The following is a 27,190-nucleotide window of genomic DNA, read 5'->3' as shown; positions in this document are numbered from 1 at the left end:
CATAGTCAGTTAACATATATTTGTATGTTATATGTGTTATACATACTGTGTTCTTACAATAAAGCAAGCTAGAAAAGAAAATCAAGAAAATCATTAAGAAAAAATACATTTATAGTACTGTATTGAAAAAAATCCGCATATATGTGGATCCATGCTCCAAACCCATGCTGTTCAAGAGCCAACTGAATTTATTTTTCTTATATATGTAGAGACCTATACTGATACTTTTACTGAGAAACAGAGCGTATATGAGGGATCCTCAAAACCCTCAAGAAAAAAAAGGTAAAACCACCATATGAGAATTAAACTAGAAAAATCTGCACATAATGGAGACCATCTGGAAGACCAAACCAAAGAACCGCAAGTCTACAACTGAATGATTCAGAAAAGAAAGCCGAATTAACCGTATTTTACCTTTTCTGTTAAAAATCTATGTGAAGAGAAGGCAAATGGCCATCACGGAACCTAGAAAAGGGGGAGGTCACATCTGGTGGGTGTACCTTCACATCATCGAAGAAAGCCCTACTCAGTTGCTACGAAGGTCTAAGTGCTCTTGTTTTGTCCTATGGTAGGGATGGGGTTAGACTGTTTGATCTCTTGCTTTGAGCCCATATATTCACTGAGTCACTTATCCTAGTGCTATGAAAATACCCACACCAGATAAAAACTACCTCAAAGCTTAAGGAGGTGCACCATAATTATCTATTCTTTCTGTAAGAATAAATTATACGGGACAATGAGTAAATCAGTTTGACAGATGTAATTGAGGAACTGTAAAAGGAGAATTTAGGAGGATGTGGTAGATATATAGAAACGAACATTGCTCAGCCAGAAAAAAGAATGAAATCTTGTCATTTGCAACATAGATGGATCTAGAGGGTATAACGCTAAGTGAAATCAGTCAGAGGAAGACAAATACCTTATGATTTCACTAAGTGGAATTCAAGAAAATGAAAAAGAAACAAAAAACCAGACTCTTAATATAGAGAACCGGTGGTAGCCAGAGGGGAGGTAGGTGGGGTGGAAAGGGAAACGGGTGAAATAGGTAAAGGGGATAAAGATCACACTTATGATGAGCACTGAGTAATGGACAGAATTACTCAATCATTATATTGGACACCTGAAACTAATATAACACTATGCTAATTATATTTGAATTAAAATTCTGAATTAGTTTTATGAATCTTAGAGCTACAGCGGAAATACAATGAACTGAGCCTGTCATTTACTTTTTAACATACACACCAGATTCCTTACTTTTCAAAAACGCATTTGACTCACATAGGCGATCTGTACACTGAATCTGAAGATAAGGGAAAGACATGTTCTATTTTGGCGTCTCCACAAAATCTGTTTGCACAGAACGCACTTGTATAAAAGCAGCTCTGAAAATAGCAATCTCTTTTGCATAATATATGTGGGGTCAGAAAGAAGACAGTAGGTTCCTGGGATGTAAAAGCTGTGAAGACATGGCCAAACACGCATGGAGATGTAAACAGACATGTGATTTGCCGTCATGGTCTGAATTACTGGGAACTCATCAGCGCTGACGAGCCACTAACTACATTCCGGTGCACTTCAATCAGAGCCAGATTATACCACTAAAATTAATGAAGCACTAGAAGACTTTAATGAGTAAAAGAGGGTTGGTTTTAAAGTCTTTTATGCACTTATTCATTTGACAACAATTTGGTTGACAGTGCTATCATCTCTCTCTCTCTTGTAAACAGGTAAAAAGTTTTTACTAAACGTTTTAAGTAAAACATTATATTCAACACACTCCCTGGCACAGTTCTTCGACATTCACTTAATGGTCTACTGCTTTCACTTAATTAAAACAGATCGATTTGTCTTTTGCCATCCTGTGTGTGGTTTTAGTAGACACTAAACAATTGTTCTCTCTCAGGTCCCAAATTTTCTCATTATACTGATGAGATTTTCTTCTCTCTTTTCAGCTGCTAGCACCTTTCAAGCCAATAACGCCCCTGTTTTTCATCTTTTCTAGAAATGCATTCATCAAGAGTATGGGAGGGGGTGAGGGATGGGGAAGGGAGTCTAACCCACCTCCAAAGAGGACTGCACTAGGAGATTCAGAATATGAAACTGGGAAGGACAGATGAATATTTTCCAGGTAGCAAAATGTATTTTAGTATGAGCCTGAAAAAGAATAGAATGAATTATAAGGTAACCACAGGAGGTGACATGGCCATATCTCTGAGCACAGAAAAGGACCAGACATGTTAAATCCTGGATCCAGTTTTGACAGATTTAATGTTAGTTACACTCTCCATAGCTTAATTTTCCCCAAGTGTAAATGACTATTACTGTTTAGGAGTACTAGTATGTAATGAATACTACCATTCATAACTATTTGGGAAGCTTTAGAGCATAAAATGCTTAATAAATAGTGGGTTTTTTTTAATGCTTTGTTCTTCACAAAGAGCACTTTCTAAATTCAAATTGGTAACTGATTTTTTTTATAAGAAAGGGAAATTATACGCAAGTAACAACTTGATTCTTAAATTTAAGAACATCTAATATAGTAACATGTAAAAATTAGCTTCAAGAGAAGATGAAAGTACTACTGTTAAAGGTTAAATATCAGTTTTTCTATTTTTTAAATTGTAGTAAAACATACATAAAATTTACCATTTTAACCATTCTAAGGGTAAGGTAACACTAAGCACACTTACAGTGCTCTATAACCGTCACCACCACCCTAAATATGTTTTTAAAACAAAGACCCAATACAGGAAAAGCAGCAACACTTGCAGACTAAGAGTGTACAGTCTGGTTTAAACGAAGTCCTACTATCTGGTTTGCTCTCCTGCTCCAACACACATTGTGTAGGTACCTAAAAGCAACATATACCCAGTGTTACTAATGTTCTGTTTGAAAGCTTGCTAGTGATTTCCATATTGAGCTGCCTTGGGCACAACTGGACACAACTCTACATTTGCCCTCCATTTATTCCTTGGGGTACTATGGGCATAAGTGTTTTTCTGGGGGGTAGGGACTGTGCCCAATTCATCTTCTTGGAGCTCACCACCCTAGGTTCACATCTTGCGGAATATATACAATATCATTTTATACATTTTCCTAATCTATAAATATTTCCTAAAATATTTGTGGCACCTTTCTTCCCATGACCATTTTTTTTAATTAAATTCAATTAGCCAACATACAGTACATATTTAGTTTCAGGTATAGTGTTCAATAATTGATCAGTTGTGTATAACACCCAGGGCCCATCACATTTATTTTCTATACCAAACTTTTTGGAGGGCTAGTTTTTTCCTACTATGTGATTCTCTTAAATTAGTTCATCCTAAGTTGTTTATTATTTTTTACCTAGAGAATCATAGGCAGATTTCCTATGGCAGTTACTAAATCTGTATACTACATGTTTTGGTCACTTAGTTATGTTCACTTTCATCCTTTATAAAGTATTACCTTAAATTCTCCTCCCTCCCTACCTCTGTGCACACACCTCATTTACACAAAGCATTTCAGCTTACTGGAGATAACGATTGTTTCTTTTTTATGGACTCCTCCCCATCACCTCCCTAATCTCCCTCTCCAGTTGTCTGCAACACACTCTACCGTGAAGTTTTCCAAAATCTCCCGGGAAGAATGCATTTCTCTGTACTCCTCCCTACCAGTGTAATTCCTTCACTTACCGCCATACCAGCGTCTTACCAGTCTGCATATCTTACCCTCACAGGTTGTTGGTTGTTGAGAGACAAGGACTCTGTCATTTTTACGTATCTAGCATTTAAGAAGGTACTGGCATACAGTAGATATCAAAAAATGCTTTTTCCTCACCTACCCCATTTTACAGAATTCCATCTATAAGTACAGACCTCCCACTGCTCCCTTTGAAGGGACCATGCGGGGCCCAAATCAGGTAGCATTTCCTCAGACATAAGAGGAGAAGCAGAAGTAAGTACTCCTTTCAGAGAAGAGAGCTTGGAAATCTTACCACTTATATGTAATTTAGGTTTAAGTATTCATTTGAAGCACTTGACGCTGTAACCACTAAAAAGCATGATTAGGAACTCGAACTGGAGAGATACACCAGAAGAGGGTTAGAGTCACAGGGCCCCATCACTTTTGTGATTAATATTCGCAATGCTATTCTTACTCATGTTTAAACAAAGAACATGAAAAGGATTTAAGCTTTTTCAGGGGAGAATACAAATGTCATAGTATTCCCATTCCCTATTGTTATCGACCCCAAGCAACTTCCTGTTAAACACTTCAGATACATTTTTTTTTTCACTTCTGAAATAAAGCAGTACTGCTTGTAACTTTGTTACTAAGTGAGAAAACCAACACTGTAAATGAAGAAATAAAAACACAGGGCCATCTCCAGTTGCAGGTCAGGTAATAAAGGTGTCATTAGTGTGGCAATCACTTAACTTCTCTGACATTGCATTTACTGACCCGTAAACAAAAGTACAAGATTTTTTAAGAGGTATGTATTTCTATAAATCTATATATGACTGGAAATTCTCACGTGCAGTTTCAAAACTCTCATGGATTAAAAAACTCTTTAGAAAAATAAGACGAAAATAGAGAGGGAGACAAACCATAAGAGACTCTTAACTCTAGAAAACAAAGAGGGCTGCTGGAGGGGAGGTGGGTGGGGAGACAGGGTAACTGGGTGATGAGCATTAAGGAGGGCACTTGATGAAATGAGCACTGGGTGTCATGTACAACTGATCACTAAATTCTACCTCCATTACACCATATGTAAACTGAATTTAAATAAAAAATTAAAAATTCTTTGATAAAAACTCTAAATGTAATGCATATTCACTAAAGAGTATAAAATAATGCTGAAAGAAGAAAAAGGGAACTCATAATTTCTTTACCCATTGGCTTTACCGTAGGGGTTCTAAAGCAGCTTAAAAGATAGATTTTTAAGAAAGAAGCTATTAGAATGTCATGGTCTGGATCTCATTTTTATTTCCAATAGTAGGGTGATAATCATTTTCCTCTCTCTCTCGCTCATTTTCTGTATATTCCAAAGAAGTTAAGTAAGCATCAGGGTTCTGAGCACTCCATCAGGTACACATTTCTGTACATGACACTCTTCTCTAGATCTATCTTATGGGATACACTGTATAATCTAAAACATTATGTATGTATAGTTCTTCATTGCTTAAGCTCTCAAGGATCAAATGCAACCCCTAATCTGGCATTAAAAAAACACTCAATTGGCAAAATCGGGCCCCAGCCATCCTTTCTAGATTCGCTATCCTCCACTCCAAATACTCTACAGTTAAAGAGCTTGTTTTGACTCTGCTCACACTAGTCTGAGACTCAGATAGAGGGCCAGCTCCCTGAGGCTGGGCCTTGGACACTCCTAGTCCTGCAGCACCTAGTGGTCATTTTAGCTAGGCCGGCCAAGCACCTCTTACCGTGAAACAATCTAGACAGAAGTGAGGATTCAAAATTCTAATGGGAGTGGCTCCAATTGCAGGTAAGATCGAATGACCACATTCCGCCCTGTGTCTCCCAATGAACGTAACTATACAACATAACGCATAGATCAGCTCTGAGGACTTGAAAAATAAACGGTAGCACGCAAATTATGGACGAAGACCAGAATTCAAAGTACCACTGAACCAGTGGTTAAGTTTACATTCTGGATTTTTATCCTGGACATTGTGGATGTTATTCTGTATACACTCTGAATTCTGTTTTAATCCTTATGAAAAAAGGATATTTTAGTAGGCAATTAACTTTTTTAGACCTGTGTTACAGGCTTTGTCTCATTTTTTTGTGGGTGGCCATTCAAATCTCAGTTCATTTCTTTAAGCCTCAAGTTTGTCTTGTGCATGGGGAGTCAGGAGCTAGATCAAGACTTCACGCACGGTGGGGGGGGGGTGCCTGGGTGGCACAGCGGATAAGCGTCTGCCTTCGGCTCAGGGCGTGATCCCGGCGTTACGGGATCGAGCCCCACATCAGGCTCCTCCGCTATGAGCCTGCTTCTTCCTCTCCCACTCCCCCTGCTTGTGCTCCCTCTCTCGCTGGCTGTCTCTAGCTCTGTCAAATAAATAAATAAAATCTTAAAAAAAAAAAAAAAGACTTCATGCACGGAAGTTGAAGTATCCTTTTTGTGGTTCTCTCCCTTCCAGGATTCCCCCTCACTTTCCAGGTATGGCTGTTACATGCTTTTTTCCTCTGGTTCTTCCAGCCAGAAAAATGATGGTGGGATTTCTGTTACAGTTTTAGCTGCTCATGCACTTTGTAACTGTGACCCACTCTCAGGGCCAAGACACAGACACACAGAGACACACAGACGCACGTGCGTGCTAGTTGCTTCTTTGGATTTTGACTCCCCTCCACGAGGACCTGCATTTACTTACTCTTCAGGATCCTCACAGAGTTATGTCTTCTCAAAATTTCTAATTATTAGGAGAGACAATTTATAGAAATCTTCTATCATAACTATTTTGTTTGAAACAAATGTATTGCCTGTATAAAAAATTACATTAATATAAATCAATATCTGGCAATAGTCAGCTTCCTAAACTGGGTAGTATTTACATGAATGTGTTTTATAATTACTTTATATGTTTTATATCCTCTTTTTTGTATGCATAATATACTTGACAATGCTCTCAAAATGAGGTACTTCAGTCCTTCATAACCAAAACTTAAGCTCCTCACTTAACATCCACCCTGTGGAGGGGCACTTGAGTGGGTCAGTTGGTTAAGTGTCTGATACTCAATTTTGGCTCAGGTTATGATCTCGGGTCATAAGATCAACAGCTGCATTAGGCTCTGGGCTGAGCGTGGAGTCTGCTTGAGATTCTCCCTCTCCCTTTGCCCCTCCCTGTCCTCGTCCCCCCCACCCTTCTTGTGTGTGCATGCTTTAGGCCTCTCACTTTAAAAAAAAATTACCCTGTGGATGATACTGTTACAAAAATAGCTGTTTATAGTGTTTCAATAATAGCTGAATGGCTAAAATTTAATAAAAAGACAATCTCATCAACTGTAAAAGGGAGTACATTCTAAGAACATAAAGTCTCACATAGGCAAGGATAACTTAGTTTCAAAGAGGGTTCAAGCAGGCAAACAATCCCCTACAGTATTTCAAGGTAGCAGAGCCCACACCTTTGAACCGAGACCTTCATTCACATCATAACTCTACCTTTTACTAATGTGTGACCCCGGTTAAGTTACTTCAGCTTTCCAACCTTGTTTTCTCATTGTAAATGGAGAAAATACAGTACCTACCTCTCAGGATACTGGGTGAAGCAAGGAATGAATGAAGAGCATTCAGCACACAGTGCAAGGTACCTATAAAATGTTCAGTGAAAGTCAGCTGTTAGTAGTAGTAACACTGATATTTGCTTCTGAATCCCACAGGATTTCCATGACTTATTTACTCAGTTTCTAATCTTCACTTGATATACTTCCACAAAAACAATTTGAGATCATGTTCCTTCACTACCAGGAAATGAACGACTCTGTACAGTTTAAAATTCAACGTAATACTAAAAAGACAAGTTTTAGTTGAATGCACCCTCTAGTGGTATACATTATGTGCAAGCACCCGGCTTCTCAAAGGAAAACCTCTTTACGAAATGTCACTAGGTTGGTGCTTAGAACCCAAAGCCAGCTGGTTGAGAACATCGTATGAAGTGGATAATCATACTACTTTTAGGAGGCTCTCTCTCCAAGAACTGGAGAAATTTTTTAGCTTTTAAAACTTCCCCCACCATAAAACCTAGGATATTTGTGATATTCACCATACCAAATCCCATTATTCCTACAGCACTGACTTTAATCTTTCCTCCTAAAGAAAATCAGGTAACTTCCTAGTTTGCTTTAACAAGCATTGCAATGTACTTACTCTTCATTTAAGTTAACAAAAACATACTGAGTACCAACTATATATACCAGGCAATGAGAATACAATAAACAACTTATTATACAATTCATTATGTAATTACTAATTTGAAGAGTGGTTTAAGTAAAGACTGCCATGAACGTACACTAGGGCATTGGTCTAATTTGGGTGGCAGGGGAGGGGTATAGGAAAGCTTACTTAAGAATAAAATGTGAAAAGCCTTTAAGGGTAAATACCTTAACTGAAAAAGAAAAAGAGTGCTGTGCAAAGACAATAGCATATGTAAAGGCCTGGGGATAGCAAGGTACATGCAGCATTTGAGAAACTGAGGAAAGTCTCCTGGTCAAAGAAGGGGAGAATGCGCAGGGTGAGACTAGTGAAGTAGGTATTTAATACCAAGTTAGGGAGTTTTAAGTTCATCTTAAGAACAATGGGAGGGGTGCCTGGGTGGCTCAGTCTCTTAAACCTCTGACTCTGGATTTAGACTCAGACCATGATCTCAGGGTCGTGAGATCCAGCCCTGTGTGGAGCCCTCTTAAGAGCCACTCTCCCTTTCCCTCTGTCCCTCCGCCATCCCACCCCGCGCATGTGCGTTCTAAAACAAAATTTTTAAAAAAGGAAAAAAAGAGGGGAAAAGAGGGGGGAAAAAAAAAGAACAATGGGAAACTGGAAGGGATTAAAGCAGAAGGGTAACAATCTGATTTACATTTTTTAAGATATTTATTTGAAAGAGAGAGAGAGAGAACGCGAGCGAGCAGGAGCGGGAGGGGCAGGGGCAGAGAGAGAATCTCAAACTGACTCCTTGCTGTGGGTGGAGCCAGACAGGGCTCAGGACTGGATCCCAGGATCCTGAAATCTCAACCTGAGCAGAAACCAAAAGTCAGTGCTTAACAACTACACCTGACCCAGGCGCCCCTAATTTACACTTCGAAAAGTTCACTTCGCTAGGGCATGGAAATGGAGAAGGAGTAGAGTAATAAGTAGGTGCCCAGACCAGCTGCCAGTAATCCAAGATGGATTGACCATTATGATGGGAGTGGGAGTAGCGAACCTGGTGCACTGTGTGATGGGATGCCATTTCCACTATCCCCCCCGCCCCACTAAGTACAAGTTGCAGTGGTAGCTGTTTGAAAAAGATTTAGATAATGAATTAAGAGATAAGGGTTTTCCTCTTAAAAAGAGAATTTCTTTGGCCACAAAGTATAATTATTTCAATTGAAGGCTTAACTAACATAGGTTAGGAGAATCATGAGGCACCGCTCTCCACCCAAAAGGGCCCTGTCTTTTTTAGATTTCTAGGAGAATGACCCACTATCGCGCTAAGACTTTTACCTTTTATCTACCTGGAAAGCCCTTAACTCACTCCTGCCCCAAATTTCATGGATTTTTGTTTTTAGAAGTATAGTTTAAAGGTCACCTTCTTAAGTCTTTCCAGTGTTTCCCACACCCCCATCCTGCCGTGCAACTCTTCCACTAAGCTGTGGGTTCCAGACAGTACGGATTAAGCGCTCTTCATCTTTGTGTCCTCGTTGTGCAGCGCTGCACCCTTCAAACACTAGGCGCTCCACAAATATTTACTCGGCCGCATTTACCAGCCCAGGGAGATACCCAAGCACACGCCTCCAACACCAGCTACGCCTACCGGAAGTGACGCGCTCTCGGGGACAACGTGTTTCCTGTCCTGAGTGCCGACTCTGTCGCGGGGGGACCAGCTTCTCTGGCCCGCTAACTCAGCTGCCTTGGAGGATTCACGCGCGGTAAGCTGTTGAGCACGGCTAAGCGAGATAGAACCCTGGGACCCCCAGATGCCGTACCGTAGAGTCGTTCGGTTCGTTCCCGGGGACCTGGCGGGAAGGCACAGGGACTGAATGCTAGGCCCCCAACAGCTCCCAGCGCCAGAGGGGGCTGGAGTGCCGGGATGCGAGGCCGCCGAGGAGCCGTCGCGGGGACCCGTCTCAGCTGTCGGGTGCTCGCCGCCTGGGCTGGCGCATCCAGTCCCACTGGGACCCACCGTGGGAGTGGGCTCTGCAGACTAGCTCTTGATGCTCAGAACTTCCCCTTTTCCCGGTAGTCAGCGGAAGGATAATCCACCTCTTCAACAGCTCCAGCCCCTACTGTGACAGTCGGAGGATCTGCAGTGATGAGTGTGCGCGTGGTGTACAAGTGCTGCGTAGCGTCTCACCTATTTACTGGCTCCTTCAGCGTGTGTTACGGGGATGTTTGTAACGATGAGAGCTTAGGTTTTAACCCTGGTGGGTACGCGGGATGCCGTCCTAAAGGGGGCGCGGCTTAATAATTGAAAATGATTTGAAACCACTGGGCTGAAGTTGTTTATACTCTGATTAGTAGAAGACCCAGCATTATCACGTGACCATAAACACTTGTAAATTTTACTTAATCTGCCAGGAAGAGTTTTAATGACAACTTTGCGTCAAAGGACTGGATTTCTGTATATTTAATTTGCTATGCAGATTGTTTGCACTGAACTAAGCAAGAACATGGGAAGAAAGTAGCCTTGGGACTTACAGATAGGAAACAGGAAAACTGCAGATTTTGGGAGGAGTAACTTCCTTTACTGTATTACTTTGTGATTCAAATTTTATAAAGTAATTTAGTTACTTCATGAATTGTTTTACAGTTTTAAGCATTTATATACGTGTTGGGTTTTTTGTTTTACTGGTGTGGTAGCTTTTCTGGTAAGGGCTAGATTTATAGGCATATCTATGCAGCATATTGTAGAATTATATACAAATATCTAAATGAAGTAAAAAGTGTTTTGATAATTAAGACTTTAATATATGGGCATAATGTGATACAGTGTGTATCTTTACTGTTTTTTTTTTTAATGGTTATTAACCAGCCATGCTTGTTTGAAAGCTTGATAAGGTACCGCTGGTGAAATCATGACCAGGTGGGCACGAGTTACCACCACACATAACAAGAGACCTTTAGCTGCAACATCATGGGAGGACATGAAGAAGGGGTCCTTTGAGGGAGAAGGCCAGAATCTACCAAAGAGTAAACAACTTGAAGCCAAAAGGCTCTCTGTTAAAAATGATACTCCCCAAGCAAAACACAAAAAGAACAAAAAGAAAAAGGAATACTTAAATGAAGATGTAAATGGATTCATGGAATACCTAAGACAAAACTCACAGATGGTTCATAATGGAGAGATGATAACAACAGACAGTCAGGAGGTAAGGGAAGAAATTGCAGTCGCTTTGAAGAAAGATAATCGACGAGAAGGAAGAAGACTAAAAAGACAAGCGGCAAAGAAAAATGCAATGGTAAGATCATTACTTTGCCGAAATGTTACTTCATATAGGTCACAACTATTATTCATATACTCACATATGTATATTCTAACAGAGTCTGAATGCTCTTATGTACTAGATTTATAAAGCGTCTTTTTGAGTACTAGTAATAACATTAGGACTTTTTTTAGCACTTCCTATATGCTAGTAACTTGATGTACTGATTAATTATCACCACACCACTGTAAAAATGGTAGCATTATTCTCATATGGGGAGGAAACACTGATGTGTAGACAGGGTAGCTTGCTGAAAGCCACTTAGCTAGTATAGTAGCAGAGATGAAATCCAAACCGAGAGTTTGACTTCAAAACCTGTTGCCTTCTAATAGCTTCTTTTCAAACGGCCATTAAAAAAAAACAAAACAACAACAACAACAACAAAACAACGTAAGGAGGAGGGTTAAGTACAACAGGTTAAATATGTGTAGTTCCCTTTACTTGGAAAGGATGTTTTGTCTTTATTCATGAAAAACACAGGAATGAGCTCTAATAAAAATCACACTAGTTGGTAACAGAGAGTAATAGAGTTAAAATCCCGTAAGTTTGTCCCTAGTCGTTGCTCCCACCTTCCTCCATACTACTCTCAGAGGAATGCTGGGGCTGCAAGTTGATTTCTTTTGCCTACCTCTAGATTTTTAAACTGTCAGACATAAGAAATGAAATACTTCGTATAATTCTTCCCTTCTCTAAGCAAATTTTCCAAGTCTTCTAATAAGATACTACATAAAAATCAATATTGTCATTTTATACCTTCATTTTTATTTGCAGGATTAGTTTTATACATTTTGCAGATAATTATTTAGAGATAATACTGATCAAACATTCCTTATGGATAAATTTGGTTAGAAAAGGTAATCATTTTTATTTGGATCAGGATAGTTTTGTTTAAATTGTACAATTATTTAAATATTTTTTTATCTGGGCACCTGGGTGGCTCAGTCAGTTAAGCTTCCGACTATTGATTTCGGCTCAGGACATGATCTCAGGGTGGTGAGGTCGAGCCCTGCATCAGGCTCTGTGCTCACTGAGGAGTCTGCTTGTCCCTCTCTCTGCTTCTCTTCCTGCTCCTGTGTGCTCACTCACTCTCTCTCAAATAAATAAAATCTTTAAAAAATATATTTTTATCATGTTAATTTAGCTTAAAGGTAATGTAACTTAAAGATAATTTCATTGACATAGGCAATATGATGAATTGCATACTATTTGAAAAAATTTAATATAGTGACCTTTTAAGAGAAGTTTTAAATTTGTAATTAAGGGAGAAAGACATGGATTTTCAAGAAAAAAATGAATGCTTTATATTAAAGCATATACTTTAATTAGTATATAGCTTGTTAAATAGTATATAGCTTGTTTTCTTGTTTTTAATACTTCATTCTAAGCATCAGTTCTTAATTGCTAACAAATTAAGATAACTTACGAAGTTCACTGTCTATAGTCCCATCTACATGAAGATCAGGTTTTAAAGGTAAAAACCTCGGGTGCCTGGGTGGCTCAGTCAGTTAAATGTCTGACCAGCTCCCGCAGTGATCACAGGGTCCTGCGATGGAGCCCACCTCTAGCCCCGCCTCAAGCCCCCTCCCGTGGACCCCCCCCCCCCCCCCCCCCCCGCCCAGCACCCTGTAGGGCTCTGCGCTCAGCAGGAGTCTGCTCATCCCTCTTCCTATCCTCTCCCCCTCCCAGCCCCCCCCGTCAAATAAATAAATAAAATATTTAGGTTTTTACTTTTTTTTTTTTTTTTTAAATCTGAACTGTCAGGTTACTGGAGACCATCCAAGTCACCAGGACTTCAAGTCTTCTTATTAAGGTGATCCAGTTTTTAGCCGTAGCTTTTCCTGAACTCGTGTAATAACTACGTTTTCTTTGTTTGGACCAGCTCATTCTAAATGTAAAAGTTAATGAAGATTAAAGGGACTCATTCTTTTCCATTATGTTATGAAACAGGGGAAAATGAAAGTGAGGACACAGTTGCAAAATATTGTATGTTTTGTCTGTTTAGTTTGCTTTTTAAAAATCCCGTGCTTGTTTTGAAAAAAAAATTATTTTCAAAAAAATTTTTGAAGAAAATGAACTATTTGTTATCCAAGAAATATATATACCTTTTTTTCAGTTTAAATAAAATAGCTTAAATATCTTTGAGTATCAACCATGTTTGATTATGATTACTGTTCTCATTCATTGCATCAATAGCTATTCTCCAAATTGCCAGGTAGTATGTAAAGCAACCAAATCATTGTTTAGTGTTATGTTGGTGCCAAATAATTCATCTTAGAATTATTCCTTTAAAATGTGTTGTGTACATGGAACACTACATCAAAAACTAATGATGTACTGTATGGTGACTAACATAATTTAAAAATTTAATAAAATGTGTACATATTCTAAAAATGAAACACCTAATTCCGAATATTAAGGAATATGTATTAAAGACAAAAACTGTAAGAGATATTTTTGCTATGAAATATGATTTGAATCATAATTTAAATGGATCATTTGACTCAAATTTATTCAATTATATGAACTTTGTAACCACTAGTATTAATTATGACTGATAATTTTTGGTCATTTTCCCTTTTCTATGGAAAACTCAGTTTTTCTAGTGGAGACATCTCCATTAATGAAATAAATAGTCCATATATGCTTAATTCATTTAAGCAATTTCTATGAAACCATTTTTCACTTTATGTCAGAGATTGATGGATTTATGGATTGAGGGTTTTCAAAAGCCTGAGACCATCTGATGGAAATGACATTTTTTATTGTTTAGGAATGTATAAAACAATTTTTTTCTACAGGTAAAATATTGAGATTTTTTAAAAAAAAAGAGCTAGATAACAAATGAGAGACGTTTTAAAGCTATTTTTGATAACAAGAATAAAGCCAATGTAGTTTTGTAATTTGGAAGCTCACATTTTGTTTTCCCAGGTATGTTTCCATTGTAGAAAACCTGGCCATGGGATTGCAGATTGCCCGGCTGCCCTTGAGAATCAAGATATGGGCACTGGAATATGTTATCGGTGTGGGTCCACAGAGCATGAAATAACTAAGTGCAGAGCCAAAGTAGACCCAGCTCTTGGTATGTTTTCTTTCTACTGGTTTTTGATTTGGTTAATGTCGGAAGTGGGGTTTTTTTGGACAGTATTTGTCATGAGCATGCCACTTAATATTTTGAAATCGAGATTAAATTTCAAGTTGCATAAAAAATAAGCATTTTCTTCCCCCAGAGTATTTAAAATGATATGAATTATATGACTTGTTCTATACTTAGCCAACTTAACAGGAACTGTTGATCCTTACAGGTGAATTTCCTTTTGCAAAATGTTTTGTTTGTGGGGAAATGGGGCATCTGTCCAGATCTTGTCCTGATAATCCCAAAGGACTCTATGCTGATGGTGAGTACTGTTACCCTTATATGTCAAAAAAGGTGAGTTATCATGCAGGGTTGTGATTTAATTTAGACTTTTAATCATCTCTTGAATAAATTCTTGAATAAAATAACAATTTCAATTTTTATCAAACTCTATGTACTGGCCTTTATGTGTAATGTGACAATATATTAAGTCAGAAAAAACTGAAGTGTATATTTCAAGCTTTGTGCTTATTTCAGCACCATTTGTGACAGTATGTTATAAATATCTACTTTTAAAAACAACAGAAGCAAAGGGGTTCTAGCTCAAGCTAATATAAGATTTTAAAAATAGTGTGGTGAATTTAATCACAGGCTAGCATACCATTTTGGATAGGCAGGCTGGTACACACGCTTCAATATGTGTAGTAATCTTTGTTTCTGAATTCCTTGGTTAATTGTCTAGGATGGGATCATGTAACTTTCTTGTCTTTAGCTCAACTAACGTCTTAAGCTCCTTAAATAAAGTCTGTGATGTCTAAAGCTTTAAGGAGGAAATTTGTGGTTTCTGTGAGTGAGGTGCTTATGTGATAGCTGGTTCCATCAGGTTCCAGACACCTCTTGTGTGTCATGTCCTGGGTTCCATGGCAGAAGTCCAGTGAAAAGGCATAGCTTTCAGAATCAAGCTGACTGGTTATAGCTCCAGTACCACCACTCACTAGTTGTGGGACTTTGGCTGAGTTATTTAATTTCTCTCAGCTCAGTTTCCTCACCTGTTAAACAGAGATGAAAAACTATATTTCCATATTTCCTTGATTCTAAGATGTACATTTTTTTACATTTTAATGCCTCTGAACTCAAAATGTATCTTACCAGTGGCGAGTGCCACATAATTGGCAGGGTTTGGTTTTTTTTTCTGAGAGGTATGAAAAATAATGATACATCTTATAAGCAATGGTGTCTTAGATTTGATGAATTATGGTATCCACCTTGAAGAGCTTTGAGAATTGAAATACAGTGTTCAGAGCACCTCTCCTATGTCACTGTAGAATCCACAACAGTAAAGAAGCTGGCCCTGGAAAATGCCCAAAGGTGCCTTTCAGTTTTGAACTTAATGACCCAGGTCAGATGACATGACTAATGGACAAAGATGGCTTTGGATGGTTATAAAAATAACTAGATACTTTTAAAAAGTGCAGCAAAGAGATCACATAGAAGTGAGAATTCAACCAGGTTTACATCCTGTAGGGTCATTTTTCTGGTAAGTCACTTCACATTATGAGCATGTCATGATAATGCTTGACCATTAAGTAATGGTGTTTGACCATTAAGGGAAAGACTAATTTTAGAAACTACGTGTGTTGTAATTCACAGTCCTGGAATGTTGCTTAAAGTAGGCAGACAGGCATTTTTATTAGGGTTGGGTGCCTGGCAGATAGAAGGCACTAAAACAAAAGTGAGTTTCTTTCCTTTTGTCACTGCTCACCCCCGTCTGACTGGACAGATGAGCAATGGAGCAGCAGCTCCTAATCTTTTCTGGGGTCGTTGATCATTTGAGAACTACGGACATCCTCCTCAAAAAATGCATGTGGACACCACTTTTGCTTACAGGTTCAACAGTTCACAAATCTTTGCCTGTGTAAGCACGGCTAAGGTCTTCTGTGCAATGGCTCTTGGATACCCAGAGCACAAGTACCTTCTTCCGTTATAGTTCTCCTCTCTTTCCCTCTTCTCCCCAGAAGGCCAGCTACAAGAAATGGTGGATAGGTAGTTTAGTGCTCTGTGAGATCAAAGGGAATGGAGAGTGGACTTACTAATAGGAATGGTGGCAACCACCTCTGTTCCTGTTTCCACCTCCCTCCTGCACCTGACAAGGCTGTGAGGACAAGTCAGATATGAAAAGTGCTTTGAGACATTACAGAGACATTACAATAAGTATGAGAGGTTTTCAGTGACTTTGTTCTTTTAATAGGTGGTTGCTGCAGACTCTGTGGCTCCGTGGAACATTTTAAGAAGGATTGCCCTGAGAGTCAGAATTCAGGTAAGATCTCTGGACCTCCATTTAGAAGGCCTGAGATTAGTATTCTGTTTTTGCTGAATTTTGTTAGTACTAACTCACTGAGGTACCACGATTTTAAGGCAGCCTGCTTTCCTACTGCAGTGACAACTGAATCATTCTCTGTCGGGAGTACGTGCAGTAGTAACCGAGCATTAGGAGCTGGTACTCTCGGGCGGGGAGAGCTGACCGCTCAGCCCTAGAGGACCCTGATTTTATAAAGCATCTTATTCAGACACATTCATATTTGCCAACTAATGAATTTAATCATAGAGCCAATTCTGTTCCTAACAGAAAAATACTAATTCACTCAGAGAAAATAAGAAATATGAAAATAACTGTTTTTATGATTGAGCATTCGCACATACGGTTTGCTTTATCTAGACCTGAAGGATTCAGAGCTGGTTGCAAAAACTGACGAAAATACTAAAATTGTGTTAGCTACACATCATCTGGCCAGTTATTTTCTTCCTAATGAAATACTACCGTCGGTCATCAAAAACTTCAGAAATGTTCACTGTACCTATGTGAGGGAAGTGGAGACCATTATTATATTAGTTTACCTGGATTGGAATGATGATAATCTTGAGTGAAAGAAAGACAGGAGGGTAGAAGTAGTGCTGCTTAGGGAAAAAGCACATTTCTTTTTATCTCAAATAGTCACAGTACTACACAAAGAAGTCTGCCCATTCTTACTTAGTACCCGAACCTTTCCCTTTGAAAAACCGGAGTTCTTGTTTATGGTCTTGTCTAGAAGAAGACCGTCTTTACTACATTGTAGGCAGTGAGACTGAAATGATGGAAGTGGAATTTGAATTCTCCCTCCTGGGAGGATTGCCACTTCCCGAATGACAAGACTGACAAGCAGATGTTGTATAATTTCACAGGTGGAATCTTGTGCATTTAAAACTGATGCTTCATAAGTCATACTGTTTACAGATCCTTGGAATTCATTGACTCTATAATGATGAACTCTGGGAAAGAATGAAAAGAGCTTTCTCATCAATTTGTGCATTGCAGAGCAGTTGCTGCATTTCCCTAATTGGGATGAGAAATTGCCTGTGGTACTCTGAAATCAAGGGTTATAATCAATTACAGAATTGCTCACTCTCCTTTAGTGATGGAGTCTTCCCTCTTTGTGATTATGCATCTCAAAACTAGTTCCTTTCCTAAGCCAGTACCAATCTATGGGGATGTATTTGATTACCATTTTTCTTACATTCTAACTTCCATTCCTTGACAGATCGAATGGTCACAGTTGGTCGCTGGGCAAAGGGAATGAGCGCAGACTATGAAGAAATTTTGGATGTGCCTAAACCACAGAAACCCAAGACAAATTTACCTAAAGTTGTTAATTTTTGATAACGATTAGTACTATCATTAATTACCACCTCATTGTTAAACATTATGAACTGGGCCTACTTCACAAATCGGAGCTGGGCTCCCTTGGAGACCTGTGTTGTAGATACCAGTATGATCTGGGTATGGTCTCATAGTTGCCTGAGTGCTGTCCATTTAAGTGTGTGTTTTTTTTTGTTTTTAAATGTTATGTTAGTCACCATACTAAAGTGTGCTTCTATCACTGGAGAAAATCACTGAAGAAAAGTATAAGATGTTTAAATTTGATTCTCTAAAAGAACATTTTTAACAGATACTACTTTGGTATAACTAAGTGATTATATGCTTCATTGTAACAATCATCTTTTTCTTAAAAACTATGCAGTAATGTGAACCACCCCTAAACAAAGTATAACTGCTTTGCATTTGGAATTGAATTTTGGGTTATATTGTTCTCTTGGTTCAAAATATCAACATATTATTAGGAATTTATAAGTTGCCACAAAATCTACTGTATTTTTTAAATATTTAATAAAAATTCATTTGCTATTTACTTATTTTTCTGAATACCTAATTCTGGGTTGTACTAGCCATTGTCTGTTTACGTCCATGTACAAACCCTTTGGAAACACCATCTCTTGTGAATTCTAGATGAGATTAATTTTGGTTAATACTTGTTTCAGTTTTGACATAAAGAAGTATGAATTATTGAGGTAAAATAGAAGAATACCTTAACAGCAGCTCTTTCTTTGTTCTTGATTTTCAAGAGTGAAATTCTAGCCAAAATTTAGTTGGGTATTCAACCAGAATAATGTCACTTAACAGATTGTATATTACACTTAATAGCATTTTGTTCACGTTTTAGATGCGTCCAGGTGAGATGCAAGTATCACCATAATAGAGTGAGAACACTAATCAGAGACCCATTAGCTTCTTTGATTTGATGAATACATGCATACTTAATACATATATTTCACAAGGCTTAGGGCTCCCATTGTACTGTTTAATGGAATGACTCCAGTGGATTGTGTGTTTCATTTGGAATTTTACCTGATTGGATACATTTGTAACTAAAGGAAACAGCTGTGATTAGTCACTGATGCTTCAAAAGCAAAATATTTACCAAATAAGAAACACTTTTCTCTGTTTTAATGTCTGCATAGCTCAACAGTTCTAGTCTTAATAGGAGCTGTTCTTTCATTTTTGGTACGAGAGGAAAACATGACAGAATACAGCTCAGCATCCCAGAACTTAAAGTAAGGAGTGCAGCTGAAAAAGGACAGCAGTGCTGCCTTAGGCATTTAGTCCAAACACACCCAGATTTATTTCACCTGTCCTGTCAGGTGCCAAAGACTCTGGAGAGCTGAAAGCTTCCTCAAGTGAGGAAGGCAAACATTAAATTTATTTATGCACTATATATTTCTCCGGTACCTGCTATGTTCCTGGTACTCTTAGGCACTTGGGATTGTGGCCGTGATGAAGACAAACAAGGCCACATGCATTCTAATGCAGCTTTAGGATGGAGAGCAGACCTGGGGGGGGGGGGATGCATATCAGAGATATCAGGATAGCAGAAAAATAATATCAGATATTTGATTACATTTTAAAAGTATTCTGTTGAATCCCCTAGGACTTAGCCATTAACGTTCTTCCTTTAGTCCTCTGGAAATGCCACTTCTTACAAGCTTCTCTTTCACTTCTCCATGGCTGAGTCCTAAATCCATCTGCCCTAATATCCCTGGTTTCAGTTCCTCATTGGATGTTCCACCAATACCTCAAGTCATTACTGCAGTAACTTTCAAAAAAAATCTATATTCAAAGACCCACGATAGGCAGAAGTTAGAAGCGTCTCACTGATAGAAGTTTGAAAGTTTACCATACAAAATTTTAGTGTAAGCTAACCCCTTTATTGCTAATTTTTTCACCTTTTTTAAAATCTAAAAATGTCCTTAAAAATCCGTTCTACTTCTGAAATGTCTCGTCATTTAAACCTGCATATCCACTCTTATTGTATATCAGTGTTAATCCATAAAATTGGAGCACAGTCTGAAGTTCATGTAAATGAAAGCCTGCTGCCAGAATAAAAATAACAGCCAGACCTAGGCTGGCTGAGTGGATGGGCTGGGGGAGGGGTAGGCAGGGGAAGCAGAGGTAGAGATTTGACCTACTGAGGCAGGATGTGCCTAACCTCTCAAGTGCTCTAAACTCTAATGGAGAAGTCCTTCAACTTTTAAATATTGTCCTATAGAGGAGGCCAACTTGACATATGCTGGTTTGTCTTATGAGTTAAGACAAATCACAGAGTAGAATAATGAATGTTGAAGTCTGGGGAATAAAGTGCTATGAAATGGTTATGAAAGAAGAGCTCGGTTAATATTCTCTTTCTCTGTGATACCACATTTTGCAGGTACTTTTTGTGTGTATATGTAGCAATAGATAATAAATTGGCCAGCCACCTTGAATATATGTGAAATGACACTAGTAAAGTAGTTCCTATTACTAAAATTGATTGGATTCCATTATGTTTTAATGTCTTCCTAATTGAAAGCTCTAAAACATGTAATACATCTTGTCAGATGCTCCTGACATACAGGTATCTGCCATGTATGGAATAATCCCACACTATTAACCAGTCAACCTACCATTTTTGATTTTATAAACTTTTATAAAATTTTAAACAGAACACATGTTTCATCTCTATAACCCAAAAATGCTTATGATCATTTTAAACTGTATTTGTACCATTTTATGGTTGATACAAAATGGCATATGAGCCATTTCTACTGCCTGTGCCCTGGGAAGGGAGGAGAGCCACACGTGATCTAAACCAGTGTTAAAGCTCTTTCAATAATACGATCCAAATCGCTGGTATTTGACCTGAGATTACTTTTATTTTTTAAACCCTTCCCAACTGCATTTTGCTTCGGCTAATATTAAATTATTTTGTGGCCCAAAAGCTTGCCAAGTGTCAGGGCTAAGGGTACTTGGAATTAAACATGGGAAATAAAATCACAGGTAATTGAAAGTTTACTATTTAAAATATGTTTATCAACCCATCATCAGTAGCGTTCTCTAGGAACTGTATACAAGAGGCTGCTGTCTCTTCGATGGATTTTGACCAACCACCAAGATATCCAGCAAAGTAAGGAGAGATGCTAGCGGAAATCTGGTTGAAGTAGGATACCTGTTTCAAAAAGAAAAACCATTATTTCAATTGTTTATTGACTTAGAGCTTTTTAAAAAAATTTTTTAAAGATTTTATTTATTTGACAGGAAGAGAGAGTGCACAAGCAGAGGGAGTGGCAGGCAGAGGCAGAAGGAAAAGCAGACTCTCTGCTGAACGAGGAGCCCGATGCGGGACTCTTTCCCAGGACTCTGGGATCATGACCTGAGTGGAAGGCAGACACTTAACCGAATGAGTCACCCAGGCGCCCTGTGAGCTTTTTCAAGCAGGAATCTGAATCTTGTTGGTATAGGGGAGGCTATGACACTAATCTTCTGGGGATGTTCTGGAATGGAACTAAAAGGATGACCTTAGGATTCACCGGATGAGGACACACATTATAGAATTACAGTTAATTAGGAAATGTGGGTAAAAGATTTCTCTGTATCTGTAGGAGCAAATTAATGTGCAGATGTTTCATCAAACTTACGGTACAGGAACTGCTGTCAATAGCATGGATGAGAAATCCAGCACAGATGATTTCACTTCTGATGTACTGTGGAGAAGGTGGGACTGACGGGACAATAACCGATTTCATTGCCACCGTGTAAGTGCCACTGAGAAATCAGTGTGAGAAATGAAGAACAGTTGTCAGATATAAATTCCTGAAGTTTGATTCAACTTATTTATATAAGTAGAAGTGAAACTATGGAGACCCCTCTTTTAGATGAGGGTTCCGCATTAGAATATGTTCTCCATGGCCACATACAAGTGTAGGGAAGGGTAATAAGGGCCACAGGTGTTTTCTGCCTAAGAATTACTTACACTTTGCATAACTCCACAAAGCTGGAGTCAAGTTCTACGCATGCTTTGTTATGCTCTGACGGGTTGTAAGGACCACTGCTAATATTTTGCTGTGTATCCCTCCAGACTTTTTTATAAATATATAACGTTGATGTAAGCAAATGCATATACAGATTTTTGCATAAATACAATCATTTTATAAATATTGGCCTATAATTTGATTTTTCACCTACCAATAAATCTTTGGAGGTATTTCTGTATCGGTGCCTCTATAGCTACTTCATCCTTTTTAATGATGACACCGTCCTCTGCAGTATGGCTCTACCGTGATTTATAAGACAGACCTTCAGTTTATTTCTCTATCTTTTGCCATAATAACTGATATTACACTGAACATCCATGTACATTCATATTCACACATGTGAGTGATTTATTTCCATAGGTCACCACTGACATTGGAAATGATGCTGGCCAGTTCCAGATGTACCCTTTAAATGTCCTAGAAGTTTCTACTTCTTATTTCTTTGAATACTTAGGACACTTCCCCTTAGAACATAGACACTGTGCTCCGAGAAGACCAGTGCCTACAGAGAAGTCATGGACAAGCACTCTAGTCAACAACCCTAGCTGGCAGCCAGACATCTTGGATGTCTAGCATAATTGAGTCTTTGAAAATTCTAAACCTATTCCTAATGTTTTATTTGGCAGTCACTGCATTTTTACTGATGATGGAATATTCTAAAGGTTTGCTAACTATCAGTGTTACGTGTGCATACAGCAAAAGGAAAAGGAACTGTTTCAGGAATCGTGCACAGTGCTTTGCACACAGGTGGCATTTAATAGATGACTTTTTAAAATAACTAATGCTCCATCTAGAAAAAATTCAGATGAACACCATTCAAGACCAGAAAGGCCAATATTGCCTTCCTTATTTTCATATCAATTTTTCCATTCTACTCTCTTCTACAAAACATTACTCTAACACTTGAATTGCATATACTCACCCATCTTTGAGAGGCCTTCTTCGTGATACAAGTACTACCAAGTCTTTGGGTTTGTCACCATTCACCACAGGACAAGTGATATAATATATCTGATCAGCTTCACTCACCCAGTCTATGACTTCACAGGACCTGTGTAAATATAACATGAAAGAAAGGCTACACTTTTCTACCTGCTTGAATAAGGCATTCACTTCTTCTGTTTGTTTGCAGAACCCCATTACTGATGCCTCCATTCACTCTTCTGTTCACATAACCATCCTGCCAAAGCCAGCATTATTTCTCAACGTCTGTCTTTACAAAGCTGTTTGGTCAGCAGGAATAATTATGCATGTGATGGAGAGAATGGTGGCCGTATGATGCCAACGTCACTGCCCTCAGAGCTTCAGAGAAAGGCATTTATAGTTGTTTTCCACAAAATTATTTCTCTCTAGGATCAGGTAATAATATCTGAAGACTACTGAATTATATGGACAGTCATTGAAGAAGGACTCTTAGATAAAAGAATATGGTATCCTTGAAAGAGCACGAAGTTCAAAGTCAAACAACTTGTCTGAATCCCAAATGTACACTGCATTATCTACGTTATGTTAGGCAAGTCACTTTTTTTCATTTGTAAAATGTAGATGATAATACCTAGGGGGTTATTGTGAGGAGTAAATGGAAACACCTGGCATAATACCCGAATCAAGGCAGGTACACAAGACAAGTAAGTTGTATTAGAATTCATTCATTGCCTCCTCCATTCGTTCAAGTTCAGTTTGGCTGAAAAGTCAGGTAACATAGAAAACAGTGCGAGAAACGTTTGAAATGAACTAACACCAAAGTTTAGCCATTGTTCTTGCCAAAAGCTTTGTACTTATAGAGTATCTACAAATATTGATGCAAGAAAACTGAAGTATTTCCTCTTCTTTCAGAGTGTTTTATTATGATAGCAGTAACCATGATGTATTATTCTGGCATCTATGCAAATGTAACACATGACCCCAGAGGTGTTAAACTTTAGTGGTATTAAATTGTCTATTACAGGGTGTTAATCATCATCAAGTTTAGCCATTTTAAAGATGAGCTTCCACTTCATCAAGATCAGGAAGTGAATGGTAATGTTTAATGTAATAGGAAGCCCATCTCACTGATTCCTTTCTTTCACCAAGATGCCAGTGAGGACCCAGGTGCTGCAGCCCCAGAACTGGGACTCTTCGGAAGAGGGGGCATGGCCCGAGCGCAATCAGACCCTGTCAGTGCAGGTGACAAGGTGTACAGCCTTGTATTCCAGGAAAGGAGCGAGAGTGGCAGAGATTGGGTTGGGAATGCAGGAGACAGGAAGTAACAGCAGGAAGAGACATAGGCTGACAGGAGTGGGCCCTGATCAGACAGGAAAGGCAGGGAGTAATGCCTTTGACTTCAGTACTCACACAGCTGCCCCTCAGCTTCTCACCAGGGAATGCTACTTCACAGAAAAAGGAGGAACCGCTCATTAGACATCAAGAGTGGGAAATGGGAAGGACAATTAAACACTTCCTCAAGAGCAATGAAACTGTGTTTTGAAGTACAAGGATGGGGCGCCCGGGTGGCTCAGTTGGTTAAGTGGCTGCCTTCAGCTCAGGTCACGATCCCAGGGTTCTGGGATCGAGCTCCTCCTTGTCGGGCTCCCTGTTCAGCGGGGAGCCTGCTTCTCCCTCTCCTCCCTGCTCCTGCTCTCTGTTGCTATCTCTGTCTCAAATAAATAAATAAAATCTTAAAAACAAAAATAAAGTACAAGGGTGTGGAATTCAGAGCCTGAAGGATCTGGGTTCCAATTCATGTTCAGTTGCTTAGGAAAGCAATCTTGTCAAGTCTCAGAACCTCCCTCTCTTGCTAAGTGGGAACAATACACCAAGTGTGGAGTTGTTGATAGGATTACAACTGATGCAGGTAGAGCATGTCAACTCAATAGAAATAATAAGTAAATTATTAAAATAATTTTTGTTTTGTGCCTCTCAATAGCACTTGACGCAGTTTTTAGTGCGGAGCAAGTTTTAAAACATACTCTTTAATTAATAAACAATGGGTCATATGTTGGGCAGTGGAGATGGACTGCAATATGGAGGCCACACTTTACATGATGTCATTTACATGACGTTATTCAAGAAAATACTTTAAATGTATTCTTACACGTAATGGGGGTCCCACGAAGGTCTCTTGGTAAAGTCAGACAAAAGATGATAAGTCACGTGTGCTGGTCTTTCCACATGCTTTTCAACCCAAACAGATAAAATGTCATGCTCTTCCAGGGTATATATTTTTATCTAAAAGATAATAACAAGAAAAATTGAAATACAAGACAAAAATGGATGTTTTCACTTTAAAACCCACACACGGAGTCATAGGTTGATTGTACTAGCTAAGGCAGTTTGGCACCTGAATAACAATGAAGCCAGACAATGACAATTTCACTTCAAACACTTGGGTGTCTAGAGCTTGGACCAGGATGTTATCCTCTGTATCCTCTAAATAATATGGGACTTGGGATAGTTAATTATTGTGCAACAGTTATCTCTTGAAAAATAAAAAAACGTAAGCCTTTCTCTTTTTATCTTTTTGTGATATTTCCCTGCCTCTACCCAGCAACAACGGAAAATGGCATTAGACTGATAGGCAAGTCAGTGTCTTGTCTCCCTCCAGAGACCCTGGACACTTTCTTAGGATGTAAGGCATCCCAAGGAGCCCCATGAAGCAAGCCACCACGTCTAGAACCAACCCAACCTTTCAAAAGGGCTGCCGAAGTGCCATGTTTCTTCAGCAGAAAGCATTCTGAATCACAAGGGCCCATCCTCCTGAGAGGTCAATTCCTGGGTTTCTAATGTTGTTATTCCTTAGATAAGAGGACACCTGTCTTGGGGAGCCATTTGACATATACTTAAACGATAACGTATCCTCCGTTACTCCAAACTCTCCTGCTATTGCACTTTTACCAATAATCAGAGATACGTGCTCAGCTAAGAGCACATTTCTATCCTGCCCATTTTCTCCATCTCTTTTAGGGTGCTCTGAAGTTAGTGTTGAAATGTGCCATCTTATAATCATCCCCATGGCAACAAGCTGTGAGAAGACAAACAAACAGAGGGTTAAGACTTCACTGCAGGAATCAAGCAGATGGACAAGTCAGGCTGTGAGGGAGAAAACCTTTATTTAAACATAAACATCTTCAAGAAGGGAATAAAGAAATAAGAAATCGACTAAAGCCAGCTTAGAAAGAAAAGGAGTGGCTACTTGTTTACACCATTTTACCTCCCCAATTGACCTTTGTGCCAATGAAAGCCACCTTTAAACTAAGCCCACAAAGGAGGACGTGTCCTGGGCTATGGACATGTATCCAACAGAAAGCCACGAATGGGCCTCCAGTTGGTGGCTGAGACTCATCCCTGCATAGCCACGCCCAACTTTGCCCCCTGTACGGCAGGAGGAAAAGGAGGCTCCCTGGTGTAAATCCTGAAGCAAGTCACCTAATCAAAACTTGGAGGCTGTGGGGCCCTAAGTCAGGTTTCTTGGGCTCTGCAGTCTCAGAGGAGGCAAGGGCAAGAGGCCAGGGTGAATTCCTTACTTTCTGTCAGATTCGGGCCTTGGGGCAGCCAGCCATGGTCTACACTGACGGAATCAAGGTAGAGAGAGATGTAATATTGGGCTGAGCACTTGCTAAGGGTTGAAGTGTGTCTCCTCAAATTCATGTTAAAGTTCTCTGAGTACTTCAGAATGTGACCTTATTTGGAAAGACGGTCATTGCAGATGTAATTAGTTGAGATGAGGTTAAACCGTAGGAGGACGGGCCCCTAATCCAATAATGACAGATGTTCTCACACAAAGGGAAAATGTAGAGGCAGACATGCACATTGGGAGAATACCGTATGAAGATAAAGGCAGAAGTCAGGTGACACTTTTACAAGCCAAGGTCTGCCAGAGATTGCCGGCAAAGCAGCAGCAGCAAGAGGAGAGGCCTGGACCAGATTCTTTCTTACTCTTCAAAAGCAGTCAACCCGGCCAACACCTTGATCTCAGACGTCCAGCTTCCGTAACTGCGAGACAATACCTTTCTGTGGTGTAAGCCACCCGGTCTGTGGTCCTGTTAGAGCAGCCCTAGGAATCTATCACAGCACTTGCCCGGAAAGCCGCTCGCCTGGTGGCAGACACACGCTGCCGCTTCCTATCCTGAAGCCACAGCCAACACAAGCTGAGCAGCCACCACTGACCTCTGCCCTAGCAGAGCTCACTAACTTATCCAGTGCCGAGTAGGTTAGCAGATGAGTGCGTGGTATCGGGATCCT

The 27,190-nt window shown here is 39.3% G+C and overlaps 2 protein-coding genes and 1 long non-coding RNA gene across 8 annotated transcripts in view; 1 reads left to right on the top strand and 2 right to left on the bottom strand.

The window, feature by feature from the left end:
• Positions 1-9,399, bottom strand: part of LOC123791522 (uncharacterized) — a 35,500-nt gene extending 26,101 nt beyond the window's left edge. Inside the window, exons 1-2 of the long non-coding RNA XR_006779426.2 lie at positions 9,285-9,399; positions 7,252-7,314 (exon numbers count right to left, since the gene is read on the bottom strand). This is a non-coding gene — a long non-coding RNA (uncharacterized LOC123791522). The remainder of the gene's footprint in view (positions 1-7,251; positions 7,315-9,284) is intronic.
• Positions 9,400-9,485: 86 nt separating this feature from the next.
• Positions 9,486-18,474, top strand: ZCCHC9 (zinc finger CCHC-type containing 9). 3 transcript variants are annotated; one of them, XM_045796365.2, is made up of 6 exons: positions 9,486-9,624; positions 10,745-11,154; positions 14,107-14,257; positions 14,481-14,573; positions 16,500-16,568; positions 17,827-18,474. In XM_045796365.2, the coding sequence occupies exons 2-6, from the start codon at positions 10,771-10,773 to the stop codon at positions 17,943-17,945; spliced, it is 816 nt and encodes a 271-aa protein (XP_045652321.2). In that variant the 5' UTR covers positions 9,486-9,624; positions 10,745-10,770; the 3' UTR covers positions 17,946-18,474. The 3 variants fall into 3 exon arrangements, with proteins under 3 accessions (XP_045652321.2, XP_045652323.2, XP_087718153.1); XM_045796367.2 differs by having other exon boundaries at positions 9,539-9,624; positions 10,728-11,154; XM_087862027.1 differs by lacking the exon at positions 9,486-9,624 and adding an exon at positions 9,981-10,119.
• A 2,316-nt stretch (positions 18,475-20,790) lies between these two features.
• ACOT12 (acyl-CoA thioesterase 12) overlaps positions 20,791-27,190 on the bottom strand; it is a 44,795-nt gene continuing 38,395 nt past the window's right edge. For all 4 annotated transcript variants that reach the window (XM_087862026.1, XM_087862024.1, XM_045796368.2 and 1 more), the window contains 4 exons: positions 25,044-25,177; positions 22,893-23,021; positions 21,575-21,701; positions 20,791-21,105 (listed from right to left, as the gene is read on the bottom strand). In XM_087862026.1, the coding sequence (XP_087718152.1) occupies positions 20,956-21,105; positions 21,575-21,701; positions 22,893-23,021; positions 25,044-25,177 (540 nt within the window). In that variant the 3' untranslated portion in view covers positions 20,791-20,955. The remainder of the gene's footprint in view (positions 21,106-21,574; positions 21,702-22,892; positions 23,022-25,043; positions 25,178-27,190) is intronic.

Source organism: Ursus americanus, chromosome 5, assembly GCF_024610735.1.
Source record: "Ursus americanus isolate L20-20 chromosome 5, mUrsAme1.1.p, whole genome shotgun sequence".
Lineage (NCBI taxonomy): Eukaryota > Metazoa > Chordata > Mammalia > Carnivora > Ursidae > Ursus > Ursus americanus.
The sequence above is the reverse complement of the archived record's forward strand: the minus strand, read 5'-3'. Positions and strand labels throughout refer to the sequence as shown.